This window comes from Myotis daubentonii, chromosome 5, assembly GCF_963259705.1.
Source record: "Myotis daubentonii chromosome 5, mMyoDau2.1, whole genome shotgun sequence".
Taxonomy (NCBI): Eukaryota; Metazoa; Chordata; class Mammalia; order Chiroptera; family Vespertilionidae; genus Myotis; species Myotis daubentonii.
The window spans coordinates 82,687,588-82,712,729 of record NC_081844.1 but is presented as its reverse complement, the minus strand read 5'-3'; the positions used below and the strand labels follow the sequence as shown (position 1 = coordinate 82,712,729).

At 39.0% G+C, this 25,142-nt stretch overlaps 1 protein-coding gene across 3 annotated transcripts in view; it reads left to right on the top strand.

Moving 5' to 3' along the window:
* Nucleotides 1-8,191: 8,191 nt before the first annotated feature.
* PFDN1 (prefoldin subunit 1) overlaps nucleotides 8,192-25,142 on the top strand; it is a 58,320-nt gene continuing 41,369 nt past the window's right edge. For all 3 annotated transcript variants that reach the window (XM_059698634.1, XM_059698636.1, XM_059698635.1), the window contains exons 1-2: nucleotides 8,192-8,327; nucleotides 10,810-10,976. In XM_059698634.1, coding sequence (XP_059554617.1) covers nucleotides 8,295-8,327; nucleotides 10,810-10,976 — 200 coding nt within the window. In that variant the 5' untranslated portion in view covers nucleotides 8,192-8,294. The remainder of the gene's footprint in view (nucleotides 8,328-10,809; nucleotides 10,977-25,142) is intronic.

Here is a 25,142-nt window from a genome sequence, read left to right as displayed (position 1 = left end):
AATGGACTTACATTCGCTTTCTTTGGACTTTTCATAAACATATTGAATCAGATGTGGCAAGGTGCCTGGGAAAAGCCACCACCAGTTCCTGCCTACGACTCACTTCCCCTCCTTGCATAGTTTCCAATGACTGTTTCATTTGGTAGGTACAACTAAGCCCCCTTCCCCTCCTAGGAAGGTCCCAGCCCCAGACCTTACTTTGTCGGCCGGAAGAACTACCTCAGAGTTTCTTGGCAAATGTGTCACTTGGGGAGGCTCAGTCCCCATCCCTGTCCCTGAGGCCCTCAACGAACTATCATGCAAGCCTTACAAATGCCTCACCTCATCCCACCCTCCAAGGCAGGCAGTTGTACAGAATTCATTTTCCAAGGATACAGGTACAGATGTCCCTGCTATTCGGAGGCTGCCCACTTGGGAGAAAGTCTTAAAAGCCTTCAATCTTATTTAATTCAATTTAATACTCTCTGAGGCTACCTGCAGGCCAGAGAGTTTCCTGTGTTACATGTCTTTCCCTTGCCTTTGGTGAAATGGCTGAGAGCTTGAAGCGAAGGGTCTGGAGACATCCAGAAAGAATGACAGAGCAAAGGGATGTGTGAGACAAAGTGAAATAAACCAGAAGGCAGTAGGTTTATAATAGCTATAATTTCAAAATGCTCAGAGCAAATACAACGTTCCAGGCACTATTCTAAATAGTATATGTTATGTAATCCTCACAGTGACCCTGTGAGGTAGTTACTATACTGCATCATCCCCATTTTTCATGTGAGAAAAATGAGCTACAGTAAAGTCACTTGCTTAAGGTCCTAACACCTGATACATGAAGGGGCTAAGACCTGAATTCAGGCAATCTGCCTCCAGGCACTACACTGACTCTCCATACGGCTCTACATGTTGGGTGACCAACTAGCCGAGCCTGCCCAGGACTGAGGGATTTCCCAGAACTCAGACCTTTCAGTACAAAAACTGCTGTAGTCTTGGTGAATCATGACATTTGGTCAACCTTTTATAGAAATGTTATCAAAGAAGTTATTTGAGTGATGAAAAGCAGCTGAGAAAAGGCAGAATTAAGGGAGCACTTGCTCACCCTAGCTGGTTACTCAGTGGTTAGAGCGTTGGCCCACGGACTGAAAGGTCACAGGTTTGATTCTAGTCAAGGGCATGTGCCTCAGTTGCAGGCTCAATCCTGATCCTGGCCATGGTCAGAGTGTGTGTGTGTGTGTGTGTGTGTGGTGGGAGGGTGAGGTGGAGGGGGGGGGGGACAGTGGCAAATAATTGATGTGACTCTCTCACATGATGTTTCTCTCTCACTGTCTCTCCTCCTCCCTTCCACTGTCTCTTAAAAAATCAATGGTGCCTGACTGGTGAGACACAGTGGTTGAGTGCTGACCCATGAACCAAGAGGTCACAGATTCAATTCCCGGTCAGGGCACATGCCCGAGTTGTGGGCTCCACCCCCAGTAGGGGGTATGTAGGAGGCAGTTGATCAATGATTCTTATCATTGATGTTTCTATTTCTCTCTCCCTTTCCTCCCTTCCTCTCTGAAACAGTTAAATATATAAATATAAATATATATATCTATATATATCTATATATATATATCTATATCTATATCTATATCTATATCTATATCTATATATATATATATATATATATATATATATATATATATATCTCAATGAAAAAAATATCCTCAGGCGAGGAGAGAGAGAGAGAGAGAGAGAGAGAGACAGAGAGACAGAGAGACAGAGAGAGAGAGAGAACTTGCTCAATACAGGACAGGAATTTTGAAGAGCTGATAATCTCTGGGGCTCTCTTCTTCCATTACTTTAGGTTTAATCCCTCAGAGTCTGGATGACTGCTGTAATTCTGATTTCTCTTTGTCTTTTGGAAATCACTTCACCTAAAACAGCCATGGTAACTTCTGGAGTGTAAATGTGACTGATCACTCCCCTGCTTACAGCACTCACTGCACTCAGTGACCACAGGATAAAACCCAAGCTCTTGAGCTTGATCTGGAAGGTTCTCCACCACTGGCCCTCATCTATCTCTGTCCCTTTCTCTTAGTGGTTAACATGCTTCTGCGCTTCAGCCATACCAGACAACTTGTATTTATTTCCCTGAAGACACCAGGCTCTCACCTTGGTGTTTTTGTCTCTCTTCTAGGAATAGTCATTTTCCCTCCCTTTTGCAACAAACGCCCATTTCCTTACAAAACTCCTGGTTTAGGAGCCCTCTCCTCTGTGTTCTCCAGTCTCATGTGGTCACTTCCTCTACGGCAGAATTTCCATATTCTTTGATAACTCTCTATTGAATCCCCCACTGTACTGTGAACTGCTCTTTTGTTTATCTGTAGGTTCACCACACTTGACACATAACGTTGATTAGGTACAACTATATTAGGCACTTTGCAAGCATTATCGCATTTAATCCTCATAACAACCTATGAGATGGGTACTATTATTGTGTCTATTTTACAGCTGAAGCTCTGAGAAGTTAAGTAATTTTCCTTGGAGTCTGACATCCTTGGTGGGAACAGAATTTGACTAGGATGTCAGACTCCAAAGCCTATACTCTTAACCATTCTGCTAAACTTCCTCTCAAACTGAATGAACCCTTCAGAGTCTATCTATCTTTCAAAGTTGTGAAAATCAAATGACTTTGGAAGCTGAAAAGCTCTGATGTCAGAAACTGCTAATTCCCCCCCCCCCCAATAACTGTTTTCTATTTCCTTTTCATAATAATTGAATTACTGGTATTTAACTAGACACATAGTTGCCTATAATAACTACATTTCCCAGCCTTTTTTGCAGCCACGAATGGCCATATGATTCTTTTTGGGCCAATGTGATATTAACAGAACTATTACAACTTCTAGGACATGCCTTTATTTTAATTTTATTTTAAATTTTTAAAATACATTTTATTGTTTTTTTACAGAGAGGAAGGGAGAGGGATAGAGAGTTAGAAACATTGATGAGAGAGAAACATTGATCAGCTGCCTCCTGCACACCTCCTACTGGGAATGTGCTCACAATCGAACCTGGGACCTTTCAGTCCAAAGGCTGATGCTCTATCCACCAAGCCAGACTGTTCAGGGCTAGGACATGCCTTTAAAGAGGAGAAGTGAGCTTGCCCTTACTTTCCCCCTTCCTTCTAGCTAGGCTGCGGACCTGGTGGTGAGGAGTCATTTTGGAACATATAGATAAGATAGAAGGGGGCGGGGAACTCTGGCATTGTGGAATGAGATACCCTACACTGCTCATGCCTGGTTGATTGTGACAAAGAGAAATAAGCTTCTATATTGTTTCATTAATTGCTATTTTGGGTCTCTGACCTATACTCTCAATTAATATGGTCTATTTACAGGAGGATGGATTATTCTTATTATTCCTACAGAGTGGCTTTGAGACTGCATGCAGGCTATATCATAAGAATTAACTTCTCTTCTCAGTAAAAGACATTACCATTCCACTAGTTTGCTCAGGTCTAAAACCTAGGAGTCTTTGTTTTCCTTTTAAAATAACTTTATTGAGGTATAATTGACATACAATAAACTAAATACATTAAAGTATACAATTTAATAAGTTCCCGCTCAGGAAACCATCTCCACAATTAAGAGATCATAAACATATCCATCACCACAAGTGTTATCTAATGCTCCTTTGTACTCCCTTCCTTCTGCCTCCTCCCTAGTTTCCCTCATGGCAACTACTATCTGGCAACCACTGATCTTTTTGTCACTTTAGATTTGTTTGCATTTTCTAGAATTTTATATACATAAAATCATATAGTATGTTACTTTTTTTTCTGACTTCTTTCGCTCAACATTATTATTTGGAGATTAGGAATGATCTTTGATTCCTCTTTTTTCATTGCCAACCCCTACCCCCAACCCATTCCTTCATCAAGTTCAGTAACCTCTACCTGAATACATCTGCTTCTCTCTATCTCCAGTGCTATCATCTTCACCTAGACCAGTGGTTCTCAACCTTCCTAATGCCGCGACCCTTTAATACAGTTCCTCATGTTGTGGTGACCCCCAACCATAAAATTATTTTCGCTGTTATTTCATAACTGTAATTTTGCTACTGTTATGAATCGTAATGTAAATATCCGATATGCAGGATGCATTTTCATTGTTATAAATTGAACATAATTAAAGCATAGTGATTAATCACAAAAACAATATGTAATTATATATGTGTTTTCCGATGGTCTTAGGCGACCCCTGTGAAAGGGTCGTTCAACCCCCAAAAGGGTCGCGACCCACAGGTTGAGAACCGCTGACCTACCATCATCATCTCTTGTACTATTGCAATAATCTTTTAACTGGTCTCTTTGTTTCCACTCTTGCTCCCTCCAATCCATTCTCCACCTAGAACCCACACTCATCTCTTTAAAATGGGATCATATCAGTCTCTTCAGATCATTTCAATCCCCTTCTTGAAATCATTCAATGGCTTCAGATCACACTCAAAATAACATTCTAACCCTGACCATAGCTTACAAGGCCTTTTATGGTCTGGCCCCCTGCCCAACTCTCTGATGTCACCTTTTACAATTCTCCCCACCCAGCTTCTCCCAGGTTCTTCAAATATGCCAAGCCGTTCCCATCCTAAACTCTTCGCTCTTATTATTCCTTCTGTCTGGGATGCTCTTCCCCAGTTCATTGAATAACTGGCTCATTCTCATTTTTCTGGTCTCATCTCCTCTAGAGAGCTTCCTACACCTAAGTAGCCTCCACCCAGTCAATCTCTAACCACACTGCTATTTCCTTCCTTAGAAACACATTAATATTTAAAATATTTGTTTGCATGTTTATTGTTTATCTTTCCCCACTGGCATATGTGCCACATGAGGTCAGGGAGTTTGTCTTTTGCTACTGTTATATCCCAAGGGTCTAGATCAGTGCCTAACATATTTTATTTTATTTTATTTTCTGTGAGGAGAGAAGGGAGAAGGGCGCCTAACATATGTTAAAAAATATTTGTTGAAGGAATAAATAAATGTATTGAGCATGGGTAAGGCAGAGCTGAGGGATAATAGGAAATCACCTTTCTAAATTTTCATAGCTTATTAAACCTCAGAAGTAGTATATTCCTATATTAATGAAGCCTTCAGTGTGAAGTCTGTTTTTTTTCTCTGAAATAATAGAAGCTAGCACATTCTGGTTATTCTCTAGGCAAGTGTCCAAGTACTACTGCAAGGCTTTCATAGATAATCTTTTCCTGCCATTTTAGAAGCTCTAGAGAAAGAAAATAACTTTATTTTGAAGACCTAAATGAAAAAGAGGTATGGACCTAACCAGTTCGGCTCAGTGGATAGAGTGTTGGCCTGTGGACTGAAGGGTCCCAGGTTCCATTCTGGTCAAGGGCATGTACCTTGATTGCGGGCACATCCCCAATAGGGGGTGTGCAGGAGGCAGCTGATCAATGTTTCTAACTCTATCCCACTCCTTTCCTCTCTGTAAAAAATCAATAAAATATATTTTAAAAAAGGAGATATGGAAAAATAATACAGTGGCTTCCAGTCCATAAATGTATATCATATTCTGCCAACTTGATGGTCAGAGAAAGTTTTATTTTCTCCCAAATATGCTTCACTCATATTTATCAAGAATTAACATAAGAACTGGTCTAGAACCATGAATCTCATAGGGCTTTGGTAGAAGTGAATGTGAACCTACCCTTAGGGATGTTTACACAGCCCAGGACACGATAGACACCGAAGATAGGTTTTTAGACAAAAACTTATGTCATATGAGAAAATCAACTGTCACAAGAAAGAACAGCAAATGCTCCCAAATGGAAGAATTCACAGCCAAAAAAACCTCAGGTGATAACCCTGTTAGGTCAATATTGTTATTCTAAAATTAAAAGAGAAGAAAAACTCTACTGCCACACAGTAAATGGAACCAGACAGACCTAGGGTTAAGGTAGACCAAACCTTCAATCCAGATCTGGCTGGTTCTAAATTTCCATCCTTTACCCTCCCTCACAAGTTTTTAGAGTAGGTAAAACATCCATTTCTTCCATTTTCAAAAGTCCAATTTCTATCCATCCTTCTTGTTCAAATTTGGCCGTATACAGCAAATTCTCAAAATGTGGTCTGCAGATGACTGGCATCAGGTCATAAAGGCTGTTTGCAAAAGTGTGAGAACTGGACCCCAAACTCAAAGATTCTAAGTAAATAAATTTGGGATAAGGACCGGAGAATGAATATCTACACTAATAAAAGAGAAACATGGTAATTGGCGTACGACCGCTACCCTTCCCATTGGCTAATCAGTGAGATATGCAAATTAACTGACAGCCAAGATGGCAGCCGGCAGCCAGGCAGCTTGAAACTAACATGAGGCTTGCTTGCTTGCTTCAGTGACGGAGGAAACCAACTTTCCCTGACTGCAGCTGCAGGCCTCTGAGCCTGCAGTTTAAGAAACTATGTAACAGCCGAAACCGGTTTGGCTCGGTGGATAGAGCGTTGGCTTGTGGACTGAGAGGTCCTGGGTTCGATTCCGGTCAAGGGCATGTACCTGGGTTGCGGGCACATCCCCAGTGGGGAGTGTGCGGGAGGCGGCTGATCGATGTTTCTCTCTCATCGATGTTTCTAGCTCTCTATCTCTCTCCCTTCCTCTCTGTAAAAAATCAATAAAATATATTTAAAAAAAAAAAAAAAAAGAAAAGAAACTATGTAACAAATACCTCCGGACTTCAGCCAGCAGGATCACAACATTGTAAGCAAAGGCCAGAAACCTACTTTCAGCAGCGGAGGCCTAAGAGCTGGAGCCAAGCCTCAAGCTAAAGCTGGCCCAGAATAAAAAAAAAAAAAAAAAAAGGAAAAAAGGAGCGGTTGGGAGCTTCAGTCACCCCCAGCCTGAAAACAGCCCTCAGCCCCTCACCCAGACTGGCCAGGCACCCCAGTGAGGACCCCCACCCTGAAGGGTGTGTGACCAGCTGCAAACAGCCATCATCCCCTCACCCAGGCTGGCCAGGCACCCCAGTGGGGACCCCCACCCTGATCCAGGACACCCTTCAGGGCAAACCAGCCGGCCCCCACCCGTGCACCAGGCCTCTATGCTATATAGTAAAAGGGTAATATGCCTCCCAGCACCCGGATCAGCGGAGCCGCGAGGCCTCCCGGCACTGGGATCAGTGTGACAGGGGGCAGCACCCAAACCCCCTGATCGGCCCTGCTCTGTGTGTGACAGGGTGCGGCACCCCAACCCCCCCCCCCCCCCCCCGCCACGGGCCCTGCTCTGTGTGTGACGGGGTAGAGCCATAACCTCCCCATCGGCCCTGCCCTGAGTGTGAGAGTGGCGGCGCCCCAACCCCCTGATCGGCCCTGCTCTGAGCCCGACCAGGGGCTGCACCTAGGGATTGGGCCTGCCCTCTGCCACCCGGGAGCAGCCCTAAGCCAGCAGGTTGTTATCTCCCGAGGGGTCCCAGACTGCGAGAGGGCACAGGCTGGGCTGAGGGACCCCCCCCCCCACCCCGAGTGCACAAATTTTTGTGCACCGGGCCTCTAGTGTGTATATATTTAAACAAACTTACTTGGCCTCTCTTGAGCACCACTGTGCCAAAAGGTCTTCAGGAGAGTTCAGGAGATATAAGTTCTTTGGAAGGACACTTCAGTAGCATTCTGGTCTTCTCCATACTGGCATACCTGAGGCTCAGGCTGATTTTTTTTTTCCCCCTCTCATACTGACAGCACAGGGACTAGCTGAATGACTAAAGAGGTTTGGCCTGATCTACATACATCTCAATTTAGTAGCACAAACGAAGCAATTTGTTAAAATGCTTAAAACCATACACGAAATCTGCGTGTAGTGTTGTGTCTGGAAGGATGTGGAGTAGTAGGCCAGGCCTGAATGATCACATGGGGTCCGCAGATTGAATCGTAACCTGGGATCTTTCAAGAGTTACTAGCGGGGCCCTGGCTGGTTTGGCTCAGTGGATAGAGCCTCGGCCTGTGGACTCAAGGGTCCCAGGTTCGATTCCGGTCAAGGGCATGTACCTTGGTTGCGGGCACATCCCCAGGGGGGAGTGTGCAGGAGGCAGCTGACCTATGTTTCTAACTCTCTATCCCTCTCCCTTCCTCTCTGTAAACATCAATAAAATATATATTTTTTAAAAAAAAAGAGTTACTAGCGGGGAAGAAAGGAAGAAGCTGACTAGCCCCCCTCCTGCAGCGCAGGCGCAGAAGGAAGGAGGGAAGAGTCAAATCTCCAAGGCGCGCCCTTCCCCCGCACACTTTCCGGCTTTCTCCACCGCGCAGGCGCGGAGAGGGAGCCAAGATGGCGGCGCCCGTGGATCTGGAGTTGAAGAAGGTGAGGAAGCGCGTGGAGGAGGCCGAGGCTCCCGTTTGGTCGCTGAGGGACCTGTGGACAAGAATCTCGGGGAGACTCGAGTCTTGCGGAAGGAAAGAGGCCCCAGGGAGCTGGGGGGTGATATCCCGGGATCCTAAAACGGGCGCAGGTCTCCTGAGGTTGGAGCGGGGGGCGAGCGGCTTTTGCTGGGGAAGAGCCGGCTGGGTGGGTTGGGCTGAGTCTGGCGGGCGCATAACGGGCTTGTCCTGTCGTCCCTTGTTCCGGCCTCTCATTCCACCCAAACTTGGGAAGGTCGCGCTACAGTTCAGAGTTAGATATGCTCACAGCAATGCTCGTCTCAGGGCTGTGGCCCCCCTCCCCTCCCCTCCCCTCACCGTTTTTGCAGGAGTTGTCGAAGAAAGAAACAAGTCCCGTGACGTTTTCTAAATAAAATTGATATCGGAAGAAATTAGGTTTATCTCTTCAATTGCTTATAAGTGTGTTGGCATTCAGAAACGTTTTCACCACCGGTTGTCAGGATTCTAACATCTCTGCTGACCCCAAGTCATGTTTTTGGGGTGGGAGGGAGGTAGGAGGGGACGGGGATGGAAAAGAATCCTAGGCTTCATCTACTTTAAACCTGTCCTTTTCCAGAAAAGGAAACGGAGTTCGAGAAAAGACGCAGTCAGAGGTTGGGGTCGAATCCGGTATCCCCTGCCTTACTCCACACCCTTTGGCTATTAGTTTAGGTTCTTGAGAAGAACACATTTTACTAAAGACTGCCTTCTGGTCAGTCTGTGCATAAGCAATAGGACAGCTGAAATAGCTGTAGAGCCTAACCATTGAAGTTGTTACTGCTGTGAGGATTTATGCGTGTATCTTACTTTTTGTCATTCTTGTTTTGAAACCTGTAAATTTGGTCCTTAGGTGGTGGTCTCTCACGCTGTAGTATCTCAGCTTTAACAACGCACCAGTTTCCTTAGCAAACTGTGTACCGAACAGTCAGGTAGTACCTGTAATTTTGCATGCAAACCAAAATTCATTTTAAGAATGCTTAAAGCATTCTAAAAGTTTACCTTTTTTATTCTGTTAAAGCAGTGGTTCTCAACCTTGTCTGCACATTAGAATCACCTGGGAATCTTTTTAAAAATCCTGATTTCTGGGCCTCATCCTCCGGAAATTCTGTTTCTTTGTTACTAATGTTGTGGCCCCACCCCATAACAAAGAAACAGAATTTCCGGAGGATGAGGCCCAGAAATCAGGATTTTTAAAAAGATTCCCAGGTGATTCTAATGTGCAGCCAAGGTTGAGAACCACTGCGTTAAAGGTTCAAATTTAAGTCAGGGTTTAGTAAAAGAGCTAACAATAGCATACAGCTGTGAATGGACTCACCTCCCAGTATTTAAATTTGTTGCTAAGAAACCTGTGGGCAATGAATGCAAACTAAGAAAATGATTTCAGCCTTAAATTGGATAGTTTTGACAATCAATTAAATTAAACGTGTTTAAAAAATTTGACTTCTAATATAAATTATTATTATTAATATTATTTTTGCCTGGAGACTATTAGGAAATTTCAGGCTCCTCCCTTCCTCCCAAATAAATATTTTGAAACCTTACTAGAAGGTGAGAAGTCAGAATAAAAGTTAAGTAGCAGCCTTTGCCATGTATTGCAGTCACAAATATTAAGGCATAAATTTGACAGCATGTGACAATCATTCCAGGCACTTAAGAGTATTCATTAACTGTGTTTATCTTTGAGTTAAGTGTACATAAGGGTCAAATTTGGCTTTGTCTATGCATATGAAGATCATGATGGAATTCTAATACTAATGTGTTTTTTTCTTTCTCTTAAAAATATTTATATTCTGAATATTACTGTAGACAATAGAAGAAATGGATTTAAGTACCTGCCTTTCCTCCCGATAGTTGTTCAACCCTGTGCAAGCCGCTTAACTCTCTTTATCACATTTACTTAATTTATAAACTGTTATGATGAAACTGCCACCCTAACTCATAAGATTTGAGAGGAGTAAATGAGATACTTATTATATTCCTCAGTGTTCTCATTTTATTAAGATACCTATGTTAATATTTGAAACAGTTGTGGGAAAGTGCTTTGAAACCTAGTTGAGTAATACAAATGTAGAGAGTTGGTGTTCCCTTTATGGTTCTTGTTTTGGATCTCTGGGTTTCATCCTCTGACTGTTACATTTGTTACTTTTATTACTCCTTGAGCACCTGCTGCTTGATATGGCTATTATTTAATGTGCATTCATTTCTGCTTCTTCAAAATGATTCCATATTCTGAGGACAGGGTAAATTCAGTAGTTAGCCTAGTGGCTTGATTGATTACAATTATACTAACTTTTATTGATGTTTGATTTCGTAAATTTCACAGCTTTGCCTCTGGTTAGCATGCTTTATTTTAACGTATTTGGATTTGACTTAAATGTTTCCTATAAAATATTTCACCTACTAAATCAAGGACTTGTTTTTATTAGGCCTTCACAGAGCTTCAAGCTAAAGTTATTGACACTCAACAGAAGGTGAAGCTTGCAGATATACAGATTGAACAGCTAAACAGAACGAAAAAGCATGCCCATCTTACAGATACAGAGATTATGACTTTGGTAGACGAGACTAACATGTATGAAGGTGTAGGAAGAATGTAAGTAAAATATATCCTTAAGGGGGTTATCTTGGGATATGTTTTGTCTGAAATAAATCAAAAGTTGTTCATTTTAAAATGGGTTAAAGTATCACAGTATGTCTAATATCTTATTTTTTTTTTTAAACAAGAAACTGAATCCCAGATAGATGTGTTGAATTTAATTTTTTCCCCTTCAAATTGTAAGAGAAAGTTTATTTAGAAAATCACAGAGGTAGAAGTGAGCTGTAGGAGAAATGGGCTCAGGAAACAAGATACAGAGGCAGAAGAAGGGCTCTTCATGCTTAGAAGAGAGAAAGGTAAAGCTACTATGCCTGGGGGAGGGGAGGGAGAAGACGGGGCCAGATGTGTTTAATTTTAGACTTTGAAGTACATTTCTTAAATATTTCCCTCCTCTCTCTACATTGGATGCTTAAAAGTGTGTAACTTCAATGATAAAAATATGATTTGTCATGAAAAGATGTTCATAGTAATTTTGTGTGTGAAGATTTATTTAAGTAGTTGTAGTTTTAACTTCTCCTTCCCTACCTCATTTGTGAGGAGTCATACAAATCATCTTTTAGATGTCTGACCAGTGTCCTAAAATAAAAATATTAAGTTAAATATTCAGTTGTCATTTACTAGTATATACACTTGTTCTAACTGTCATACATGAGAAATCTAGTAAACCAATTTACGTTTTGTTTGTTCTAATCGTTATGTGATTAACATCTAATAGCACTTCACTTTTTTCTTTTAAAACATATATTACCTTTATGAGACAGAGCAGATCTGTTCTCTGAGCAGTAGTAAGTAAGGAATGGAAAAGCCCTTAACTACAGGTCACATTCCATTACAATGAGCTAAAAGGGGAGGAATGGTTTGGGGGAGGGGGTTGAGATGCAGGAGGAGGGTTCTTCTGGAATTTAGTCTTTGACTATTACCTAGTAAGTGGACCATTACTTTAAGTTTGGAGAGCTTTTGGTTGGAATGGAATTTGACCTCAGTCTTGGGATGACTTATTTTGTGATTGATTTGAAGGAAGTATAACATGTGTAACATTTAGCAATGGCTTTGGAATGACATCATGAGAAGTAGACCCTGCTCCTGACTAGCTAATCCATATCTTTCTGGAAAAGAGATAGATTATGATAAAGTGTTCATTAGATTTGCTTGATCAGAATAAACAGTATACCACAAATAAATTTTGTCTCCGGAGTTCATATTTTTCATTTTAGCTTATTTTAGGAGGAAGAGAATCCCAATTTGAGAGTTCATTACTGGGACACAAAAGAATTGGGTTGAAAACAAAGTAGTGCCCTTGAATATGTGTCTATGTAGTATGAAGTGAATTGTTGGCATTCATGGCAGGATAATTTTATCCTTAATGTGAATATCCTTAGGTCTTAAAACAGTAATGCTAGCTTTTCTAGCATGGTTGTTAACATGTTGTCCTTGGATTTCTCATCACTACATTAGCCTGTTTGCAACAACTAAAGAATCTTTTTCCAAAATAGAAAACTCTTTGACTATCTTTGGCCTTTGAGTTACAATGAAGCTTTTATTTTTAATTAGAATAATTTTATCTATTAAACATTCTGCAGAAGTGATAGGAGTGTTGCTTTTTTCTTTTTTGCATACTGCCCAAAGTGCTACAAATAGATTGCATTCCACATAAAGAATCTTAGAGTTTAAAGGCTGGGAGATGAATTAGTTAATGGTAGGACAGTAATATTTCCAGAAGATTTGTTTCGTATTATTTATGTTTTTAAAAAGAACTATGTAGTTTTAAATGTTTGGCTAAAGTGGAACTCCTATATGGTTTCAGACTTTGTTTTTAAATTTGACTTTTGTGCTTTCTGCATCTCACTGGGACTGTGCATTTGACCCTGCATTGTAGGGGCATGTAAGGTGAGTAGTGTTTGTTGCTTGGCTAGAATATTAGTGCCCTCAGGAAGAAAAGACTTGCTGAGTATTAGTCTGGTCATGAGGACGTTCTCTTTCTTGATGCTAAACCTGAAATATCTATTTCTGAATTTATAGTCTTGGGTAATCTTGAGTATCATTGTGATTCACTTCTTTAATTCTAGTCTTTACCTTACGTTGTCTTATCTTTTCCTTTTTGAGTATTATTTGGGAATTCTAAGTAGAATACTAATTTTTCTCAAATTCTTGCTTTAAAACCATGGATTATAAAATCTAAACACTCCATTTTTTTGTTTTTTGTTTTAGAACCTGCAGTAGATTTTTGCCATTGCTGAAATTCAGGCCTCATTATATCTTTCCTAGACTATTGCAATAGCATATTAACTGTTCTTTATGCCTTTATTCTATCTGTCCAAATGCATTGTTTACACATCTTCCAGAGTTGATCATGTCAATATTCTTCATAAAATCCTTTGTTCATCCTCTGTTGTCCACAGGATAAAATTTAAACTCCTTAGCCTAGCATCATAGTCATTCATAATCTGTCCTTTATTTATCCTTCTAGTCTCAAGTCCCACCATTTCTATTCCCAGACTCAGGATAGCTCGTAAATTTCATCACATGGACTTGTTCCTTCCATTAGTTTTGGGTTATCTGTTGAGAAGGAGTTTAAGTCTCATATAGACTTTAAACATGTTTTAATTGATTAGTGATGCCTGTCATGTAGTAGCACGTGAATCAGAAATTGTTATTCTTAGCCTTGTCACATGGGCTTCCTCACACATGCCATGTTTTGTGATTTCTTGCTTTTGCTCATTCTGTCCTTGGCCTGCGATATTCGACTTTCCCTTGTGAAATTCTCATCCTTTAAGACAGAGCTTGTGTTTCCTGAAGATTTTGTCCTTTATGGCAGACTTAATTACATATCTGGGGTGGTGCCAGGGTTTTTGTTTCTGTAGCTACTAGAACACACACACACACATACATACACAGAATGAGAGAGAGATTGAGATTTATTTTATTGATTGATTTAAAAAAATGTTTTTATTGATTTTAGAGAGCAAGGAAAGGAGCGGGAGAGAGCGATAGGAACATCAATGAGAGAGAAGTGAGCCCACTACCTGAGTATGTGCTCTGACAGGGAATCGAATCAGCCACCTTTTGGTACATGGGTTGACTGCTCAACCACTGAGCTATACCCACTGGGCTGATTGCTTTTTATTGATTTCAGAGAGGAAGGGAGAGGGAGAGAGATAGAAATATCAGTGATGAGAGAAAGATAATCGATTGATTGCTTCCTGCACACCCTCTAATGGGGATTGAGCCTGCAACCCTGGCATGTGCCCTGACTGGGAATCGAACTGTGACTTCCTGGTTCATAGGTGGAGGCTCAACCACTGAGCTATACCTGCTGGTCTGATTGATTTTTAAGCGGGTCAGTTTCCCCAACTAGATTGTCAGTTCTGTGAGACCATGTACATACATATTTATCTTTGTTTTGTTAGTTCTCAGCATAATGTCTGGCACAAAATAGATGTTAAATGTGTGTTGATTTGAGTTGAATACGATTCTTTCTTTTGCCTAAAATAACTGCATTTTCTTTTGGCTTTTTAGAAAGAATATGTGTTTAGAAAGTGACAGACTTAGGATTAGATTTTGTTATTATTTTAATATTATGATTCAATAAAGATGAAATTATAAAAGTAACATATTTTGACTAATGTCTGGAATTTTGACCAAAATTATGTCATTTAATCTGACAGGATTAATTCTTTATTAAATTGTTGAGAAGGTTGACTAATTCTAAATACCAACCAGTTGCAGAGATATTCAGTCAGAACTGACACTATAGAAAAATCCAAGCCTTTGAAACTAAACTGAGGGCAGTATAACCCTTAGAGAATAAAGGCTATTCTATGCAGAACAGTATCTATATAATTATCTATTTTACCTTCCTCATCTTCACATAGGATGAAAGTCATTTTTCTTTTTAGGGTATGTATTTAGTTTACCAAATCATTACAAGCCCAGTGCCTTTCAAGTTACAAATATGGAGAATTGGTAGAGTTAAATACCTGTTATATATGGCTATTTTGGACTTAAAACAAGGAAAATCAAACTGCAGGGTAAGAAATGATGAATTGCTGTATACTGTAAGCTCTGGGTATTTGTTGCTCAAAGCTATATTCCATCCAGTCTCTTGGCATGTTGCCAGCACATTTTAGTTCTGTTACTTCATATTCTTTGGAGAGGCTGTTATGTAGCCTGATACTACTACCACCAATTTCTAGTTTTACTCCTTAAGCTGTTTGTGAGCTGACCTCACCAGACTGCTTTGAGAACTATGATGAAAGTTACAACTGTGGAATGATCTGTCTGAATAGTTGGAAGTGTTTGTCTTTGCATCTTTCTAGCATACAAGGAGGGAATCAAATAAATACTAGATCTCAAATAAATGTTACATGAATGTTTCTTGTATTTTTTTTTTCGTGAATAAGAACCAGTTTCTAAGGTATATGGTAGTTTTATTCCTTTGTACTTTGTACAGAAGTAGAGTTTTTGTGTGTTTTCTTTTAAAATAAGAATTACATTTGAAAGTACACATAAATGACATTTTACCATGCTAGTGTTTGAAAAGATTAGGATAAATGTCAAACTTATTTTTATTAACAATAGGTATGACCCTGACCCTGATTTGATGTCAGGTCTATTATTCTATTATTCCAATCTCCTTTTGCTTGAGTGTTACATAAATAACATTTCTTCTTTCCAAAGGGGACAAATTAAGCTTTTTATTTTTTTAATATGGGAGGAACTTGAGTAGATTAGCCTTTGAAAAGAATGATTAGTGTCTTTTTAAAACTTGAACCTAACTAAAAATAACTTTGTGCCATATTTAAACTAATTTAGAGGTATGCCACCATTCTGTGGGTATTTTTTTACGTTTAAGGAACTAAGAATGAACAATGGTATAAATCTACCAACTAGATAAGTGTCTAGCAATGCAGGCATCGCTGCTTGGGAGCGGTGTTGCTATTTCTACTTGTTGAAGTAATTTGATGGTTGATCTCTAATGGTTAAAAGATCCAGAAGTGTCAAGACTTAAGATAAATGTGGCACAGGTAGAAAGTGAAAACAGTAGGTTTATTCCTGATAGGTAATAAATGTAAAAAATATATATAAATAGTTGAGTAACTTTTCAACTAATTAGGATGTAGAAATCTGAACTGTCCATGACAGGTTGGTTGAACTGCCCTTTGTTTAAAATGTTATGCTGGTTTTGTAGTGATTTCAGTTGTAAGTTGGGATGTTGACCTGTAATTTCAACCATGACATTTGACAAAACCGGCATGAAATATTTGCAGTTTCTCTAAGTTTAGTTATGTTAAATATTAATAGAAAGGGATATAGTCATGCTGCCTCAAGTTTTGCAACTGTTTTACAATTTCATGTAGCTGTAGAGTTGGCATTCCAATTAATTTGAGGTAATTTTAAATCTGAAGAAGTAGTTGTATTATATTTGATTCCTAAAAGATTAAGAAATAAACTGTAAGTCATGGTGTAGTAAATATTGTTGATAAATAATGTTGATATTATAGTAAAAAATAGTTTATATTGTTCTCACTGGACTCAAGTTTGGATATTTTTAGTGCTTACTAGAGGAGAAAAAATTAATGTGCAGGTTGCTTTTGGTGTGAGAGCACATTGCAAATTCATACGCTCTGTTTATGCTCTCTTTACAGGTATTAATCTGTGTTTAGAGTAGAGAAAATATAAGCAAAGTTAAAATAATTTTCAAATGTAAGAAGGAATTTTTTAGTTCTTTTTTAGGTTTTATTTTAAAGGAAGAGGAGTTCTTGTTTTTGCGCTGCTTTTACTAATAGACTATGACCCACCCTTCATGTGTTTTTATACAGAGCCATTTAAAGTCATGGCTTTCATTGCTCAGAGTTTGAAGGGAAAAACACACAACTTTTCCTGTTGTGCAAGGAAAAATGACTTCAGTTTTGTTAATGTTGAGTATGTATATAACCCCAGATGGGCACACTCTCCTCTTCCACAGATGTGGAACTCTAGGGAGAGGAGATTTTTGAGTAATATTCTTAATTTCCTTAAGTGTCAGTGATCTAAAAACTTGTTGTTCATTATAACTCTGCTGTACTGCTCTGTGGAATGACATCACTGTTTTTATTCCAAGGGAAGTTAACACATTTGCGTAGGAATTACATAGCCATGTTTCTTTTGCAGATACTTTAATTCCTTCCCTTCTTCCCATCCCATGTCCTCCAGGGTCCAAATAATCTCTGAAACACAGGAAAGTAATTTTGAAAGGTTATGTTAATTAGAAGTCTATTGTACAAAAGGACAATGAAGGTTGTTATATACTTACCTTGGGATGTACAAACATGCTACAATTTTTTATTTAACGTGTTCTTGTAGGTTACTTATTTTAGGCCTAAACTTGTTTTAAAAAGGTAAATGTAATTGACTCATTTAGTTACTTGGAGGATTTTGTTTCTGCATTTCCTGATATCATAAGGCCTGAAGTTTAAAAAAAAAACAAAAACTGACAAAGGATTAAACAAAGTCTACTTTTGTTGCATGAAAGTAGCAATTCTTCAACAACACAAGAGGATACTACAGTGTATTTGGTGATAAGCAAGAATCAATGTAGTAAACTGATGGGAGAGTGAAAAGCACCATTACCTTTGTTGTTCCTATGTAAATGAAAACAAAGGCAGCAATAATCTTGAGCTTTGCTACTTTGTCATTGGAGAATTATGTACTGTAACTTAGCTCTAGCTGAATTTTTCTGAAATGAAATATAAAAAATTTTAAGCTGTACCAAGAATTTTTTGATTTTAGCTGCTACTTATAGTGACAGATTTAGGAACAACTTGCTATCTAATCTGTTTGAGAGAGGACTGAAGTGTTCATGTCAAGGAGTATATCTGCTTAATGAAACTGCCAAAAAGCTCAGAAAAAATATTTTGACATAGAAGGTCTGAGTCAGTCTATATATATGAACACACACTTGATAATGGCTTATTTTAGTATTCTTTTCTTATATCAGGAATTGCTGTGAACTGCAAATATTCTTTGCCCAGATGGAATAATTAGGATTGCAGTGTGTTGCATGCGCCATTAGTGCCTGTGGCTTTGTGAAGAATGTATGCTCAATTTGTTTTTAGAATTTAAGTTTGAATGGACTTATCTGGGAGAATATTTCATTGTCCTGGCCAGGAACTCTCATTACTAACTCTTGTTCTCGTGAAAATGAATTACTTTGAAAGGGACCAGATTATCTGAAGAAGCTATGCCTTTGGCTTTGAAAGAGGACTTGAAATGTTCTCATATCAAAATTTTCACAGCAGCAGGAGCCCAGTATTAAAAGTGTATCTTTAAATAGATAAGAACATGACTGCCGTAAGCTGAGCCTTTTACATTGTTTAGCTCAGGGTAAAAAGATTTGGACCACAATATGCATCCTGTATGTGTGTGTTGGACTGAGTCTTTTGCATTTGTGCCAAACTATATTTATATTTCTCTGTGACTTTCTGCATTTGTATGATGAGTCTTCTGTTTGTGTCCTTCAGTACTCATTGGGTAGTAATCTTTTACTATCCAAGTGTTATATTTTATTGTGTTACATTTTAACCTACTAGTGAAATAAAGATCATATCTTGGAAAAAGTAATAGCACAGCTTGATGCTTAAATGTGGTAATGTTTGGGGTTTGATGAGGCCAGAGTAAAAGTGGTAAACATCAGAGGTGATTATTTACCAGAATACTTAGAATACCAAATAGTGACCAAAAATAAGCATCATGTTTAAAATAGATTAACATACTACTGCTTCCATTTCAGGAGTAACAGTTTGATTTAAAAATACACAGTGATTTTTATTAGTACAGATTGAACCTAGTAGTGTGAGTTACTCATTCAGAACAAAGAATGTTTACTTGGGATTGTGTTCCTGAAGGGAATAAAGACAGTGAATTCAGTCCTCATCTCATTTGACCTATCAGTAGTAGTTAGTTCTGTTGATCTTTCCTTCTTGAAGCACTTGGCTTCCAGGACATCACCTTTTGATTTTCCTTCTATTTCACTGGCCATTCCTATTCAGTCTCCTTTTTCTGTTTTCTGTCCCATTTCCAAATATTAGATAGATTTTGGACTGAGCCTTTGGATTTTTTCTGTTCTCTTTATCTGCACTCAGTCTGTTAGGGACCTCATCTAGGCTTATCTCTTTAAATGCCTTTTTATGTACTGACAACTCAAATTTTTGTCTTTAGACCTCTTCCCCAAACTCCAAACTTTACATCCACCTGCCTGCATTACATTTCCATTTGATGGTCTAACATGCTTCTGAAAAATAACTTGACTAAAATAAAGTTGTCACTGTTTACAAATAAATGAGTTAGGCCCTGGCCATGTGACTCGGTTGAGTAACGTTTCCAGTGCACCTAAGGGTTGCTGGTTCTATTGCCGGTCCGGGCATAAGCCCAGTTTGCAGGTTTAAGACCCAGTCGGGGGGTGTGCGGGAGGCAACTAATCCATGGTTTTCTCTCACATCGGTGCCCCCCTCCTCTTTCCTCTCTTTAAAATCAATAAAAAGTAAACATACTCTCAAAAAATGAAAAAAAAAGTACAGTCGGATGAGCTCTGACAAATGTAATAATATAGAACATTTTTGTCACCCTAAAAAGTTCCTTGCTTCTTCCAAGTCAATTCTCTCCTCTCCCAAATCCTGCTGTAAGCAACTGATAATCTGATTTCTATCACTGTTGATTAATTTTGACTATTTTAGAATTTCATATGGACTATATATAAATGGAATCATAGTATATACCCTTTTGTTCTTCTTTCATTAAGCATAATTTATCCATGTTGTGTATATCAGGCCTCCTCACTAGAGCTTCAATTCCATTTATGTCAGTACCCTTGCTTCTGCCCCCTTCCTTCTGCTTGCCAGCTTCAACTTCAGATTGGGTGAAGGATTTCATTATGAGGTGACGACATCCAGAATTAGGAAGTACCATGTTTTCTGTGTCGTCTTTGTTAGGGTCAAAGAAATGTTTCCCAGAAGTCTCCAAAAAGATGACCTCTCACATTTCATGACAGGAACTGAGCCACATACTTGGGCTTATGTCTTGGGGGATGGGACTGCCATGATTGGGAAAGACCAGTCAAGATTTACCCCAGGATTCACTTCCCTGAGTCACTTGGGAAAGTGGAGGGTACACAAAATTGGGGCTCTATTAACAAGGAAGACTGGATATGGAGTAGCTAACCATTAATGTCTGCTAAAAATTATCCACCACAATCAATACAGTGATCAACAGTTGAAGGCTGGCTACATGAAAACTGTTGGTATTATATTTAGAATGAATTAGGGGGAGTTTAATGGGGAAGTACAGCTAGAGAGCTATTGAAGTAATTCAGTTGTGTATTAAAAGGGCATAAACTAAGGTGACAAGTGGAATGCAGAGGAAGTCAGTATGAAAGAAAATGATGAATCAGTGATAAACTGGGAATGTAGGGGACAAGGAGGTTACCTGTAGCTTTGGGACTTAGGTGAGTGAGAAAGTGGTGTTATCATTGATGAAGCTGAAGTTGAGATTGGGAAACTGCTTGGTAGGGAATGTTGGTATGGGTAGATAAAATGAGTTAAATTTGGGACATGTTGAATTTGAGGAGATGTGGAACTTACAAGTAATAGTAGTTGGTACTATTCTGAGGGTCATTAGCCAAGTTGAAGCCTTGAAAACAAATGAGTTCTGGGAGGGACTTTGGGTAGAGATAGCTTAGCTGAGAGCCTTGCATAATGTTTGCAATGGAAGCACTGGAAGAGAAAAGAAAAGGCAGGTTGCGTTTAAGACTTAACATAGGTGATGAGGTGTTCCTGGACAGCTCCCTGAGTCAGTGGGAGAGGGCTGTCCCCAGCCTCCATCTTTGTTTCTCATATAAATGAATTTATACGAGAGACCTTGATTGTGTTGTGAAAAGCCAATTTATTAAAGCAATTACCTTTATTGAAAAGCAAAGCAAGCAAACAAACCTATACATCTGGCTTATGAAGCGCAGATGAGCTCTCAGCTAATCTGAAGAGCCAGTTGGGTGGGGGTCCGAGGTGGTATATGCCCTCCTATCTATGGGTCTCAAAATTCCTCTGCTGAATACTTTGGGTGCAGATTAATTTTCAAGGTCCCTTTTTTTACTTTGTTGTGGTCGTCCCAGAATTCATGAGAAGCCCCTGGCAACTTTATCTTGCCAAGCTTTGAGACTGCTGGCTTCTCTGCTTAGGGAGTAAAACTACCCTTTTTTTTCATCTCCCCTTTACCCCTGCCTTTCTACGTTCTCTCATTATGGAGGTTTTTAACCATTTGCTCTTAAGTGTCCTTGGCTGGGGAAGATAATGGCTTCTTAGTTACAAGCTGGCTGCGAATTGCCCACACTGTGTGGCCTTGTTTTACTTTCCTGTCTCAGTTTCCTTATTCCTCCTGTTAACAATACTATTGTTGTTGGAAAAGATGCTTGATATGAGTAATCTTCTAATTTGGTAAGACTTGTTTTGTGGCCTAACATATGATTTATCCTGGAAAATGTTTCATGTGCAATTGAGAGGAATGGTGAAGTGGGTGTATCCAGTGAGTTCACAAGTGGATGTGTGTGGTTGGATCATTGGTCTCTTAACTTTAAGTTCCCGCTCAGGTCTGGCCTTTCCTGCCTTTGGTGAGTGTTCCTCCCATTCGGGCCATCAGAGCACTTGCACTTGCAGAGCTCTGCACAGCTCCTGCTTGCTGCAGCTCTGCCCATCTCTGTGTCATGTTCCTTTCTTTCTTTTTTTAAAAGTGTTTTTATTGATTTGAGAGAGAGAAACAGAAACATCGACCGATTGCCTCTCATACACACCGTATGCACCCTGACCAGGGATCGAACCCACAACCTGGGCATGTTCCCTGACCAGGAATCAACCAGTGACCTTTTGGTGCACAAGACGACGCTCAACCAACTGAGCCACACTGGCCAGGGCTCATTTTCCTTTCTGACCTCTCTGACTGTGCCCCCTCATTGCCTTTCATTTTTCTCTTCCTCTTGTTTCCCAGCTTTCTTCGAATTTTATCTAATATCTGCCAAGGCGTGCCTCAGATATTATCTGTCTTTTGTATTTTTGCCATTCTAAAAAGTATCATTTTGCTTTTACTATGAACCTGTCTATGTTGTTTTATTAAAAGTGGATTTCTCAATGATGGCATATACGTAGTTGGGTCATGCTTTTAAATTCAGTCTGACAAACTTTACCTTTTTATTGGTATACTCATCATTTACATTTCAAGTAATTATTGCTATGATTTGATTTAAATCTACCTTAATAATTGTTTTCTGTTTGTCTCATTTGTGCTTGAGTCCTTTCCCCCTCTTTTTTGTGTTCTTTTATATTATTTTTTTATGATCATATTTTACCTTTACTTTTGGCTTATTAGTCCTCAGTAAAAAAAAAATTTTAGTTTAGTTATTGTCCTATTTTTTTTACAATATATGTCTTTAATTGATCTCAGTCTACCTTTAAATAATATTATACCACTTCATCTTATATGTCAAATTGCTCCAGTCATTCCTTTTTTTTATTGTTATGCATTTTACATATGTTATGAAGACCACAGTATGTTGTTATTATTTTGCTTTATATCAGGAATTGGCAAGCTTGTTTTGTAATTGGACAGGTAGTAAATATTTTTGGCTTGATAGCCAATAAAATGGTTTGCTGGTCATATCTTTGTCACAGTTGTCTCTCTTAACTCTGCAGTTGTGAGAAAGCAGCCATAGACATTATATAAATAAATGATCATGGTTAGATTAGCCTGCAAGCATAGTTTGCTAACCTCTGTTTTAGAAAGTCAACTATCTTTTAAAATGATTAACAATAAGAAAAACATGTCTATTATATTCATCTTAATTCATACTATTTTCAGTGCTTTTCATTTCTCTGTAAGTTGCCATATGTTATCATACTCCTTCTACCGGAAGAACTACCTTTAACATTTCTTATGGTGTTTGTTTGTTAGAATAAACTTTATCAGCTTTTGTTTGTTTGAATTTACCCTTTATTTTTGAAAGATCTTTTCATTGTATATGTAATGCTGTGTTAATAATAAATAGCTGGTTTCTTTCGGTATGTACTTTGAAAATGTCATTACCAAGGTATTGATAAACAAGTGTCTTCTGTTTTACTCTGACAAGAGGTAAGTTTATTTTTCTTCTGCATCCCACAGTATAGATGTACCATAATTTGTTAATTGTTTCCTTACTCAGGGATTTAGGTTCCTTCCTTCCTTCCTTTTGCTAAAAATTATGATGTAAAAGTTTTTTGCATGTAGATCTTTGTGCACATGCAAGTAGTTTTCATTGCCCATGGAATGAGGCAAAGAAACAAGATAAGTTCATTCTTCTTCAGCTTTTTCTGTGCCACTTAATTTGTGGATGCCCTAAGTCAGTGATGGCGAACCTATGACACGCGTGTCAGAGGTGACATGTGAACTCATTTTTTTGGTTGATTTTTCTTTGTTAAATGGCATTTAAATATATAAAATATCAAAAATATAAATATTTGTTTTACTATGGTTGCAAATATCAAAAAATTTCTATATCTGACACGGCACCAGAGTTAAGTTGGGGTTTTTCAAAATGCTGACACGCCAAGCTCAAAAGGTTCGCCATCACTGCCCTAAGTGCTATTTAGAATATGTTTTCAGATGTCCTCTAAAAATTTCCCACCCAAACAGAAGGCATTATCATTACCCTATTGTTGTCTCTGAATAGTGTCTACTTTGGAAGCGTACCCAAAAAACATCATTGCCACTGATCCCGGGTTGTGTTTTGGGTTTGTGTGCAAAGTGGAAGAAGTCATGTACCAATCTGCGGGGCAATTCAGAACACAGCGCTGATGTTTCTCAAACAAATCAAAGGCCATCATAAAATTACGTTTTTCGGGTGGCATAATTACAAATAAATGAGGAACTGAAACAGCAGGCTACGAGCCCTTAGTAACTGACAGTGCAGGGCCACGTGGCATTGATTTCCAAAGTAGAGGCCTTTTACGAAGCAGTGACTCTAGTCTAGATTATGTCATCCTGAGTATGGGAAGCACATTTTGTGCATATCATTTGTCATCTAAAAATAATGCCCCTCTTCGTGGTTTATTTTTCCTTATGGCACACTCTGAGTTCCAGATTTTTTAAATCTGCCATTTGGTTTTCCATAAACTATCAGGCAGGACCTCTGTGAGAGTCTCTGCTTTGAGGAACTATCTGCATAATATTTATTTCTGATATATGACTCATAATTGCATTGTCATGATATATCCCTTATCTTCAAAATGGCATCTAATAATTCAGTACCTTTTTAACAATAGACAACGTGTTTTCTAAAGCAGCGGTCGCCAGCTGGTGGTCCGTGAGGTCCAAAAGGTTGGTGACCGCTGTTCTAAAGACTTTTTTTCAGAAATCCAAATGTTTCCTGGGGCCCTTTCCAAGAAATATACCATGTATCATTGACATTTATTTTTATCTATATATCTTTATTTTTTAATCCTCACCCGAAGATATTTTTCCATTGTTTTTAGATAGAGTAGAAGGGAGGTGGAGGGAGAGAGAGAGAAAAACATCGATATGAGAGAGACACATTGATTGGTTGCTTCCTGCACATGCCCCTACCAGGCCAGGGATCGAGTGTGCAATTGAGGTATATGCCCTTGACTGGGAATCGAACCTGTGACCCTTTGGTGCGTAGGCCGACTCTCTAAACCAGTGATAGCAAACCTTTTGAGCTCGGCCTGTCAGCATTTTGAAAAACCCTAACTTAACTCTCGTTAAGTAATTTCTATATCACATATAGAAATTTTTTGATATTTGCAATGATAGTAAAACAAATATTTATATTTTTTATATTTATTTTATATATTTAAATGCCATTTAACAAAGAAAAATCAACCAAAAAAATGAGTTCACGCGTGTCATAGGTTCGCCATCACTGCTCTAAACTCTGAGCAATCCAGCCAGGGCTCTTTGGCATTTTTAAATTTGAGGACTAAGCCAAAATTCCCATAACATTTTTGTTTGAATTTTGACTATGTAATTTTTAAGGTGGACATTTGAGTTTCCTCAATACTCATCCTTGTTTAAAACTTTAATTGCTCAGATGTCTTTAAGCTTCTAGTAGATTGGCCAGCTTTGGTGACATCTCTCTGGCCTTTGAGGTTG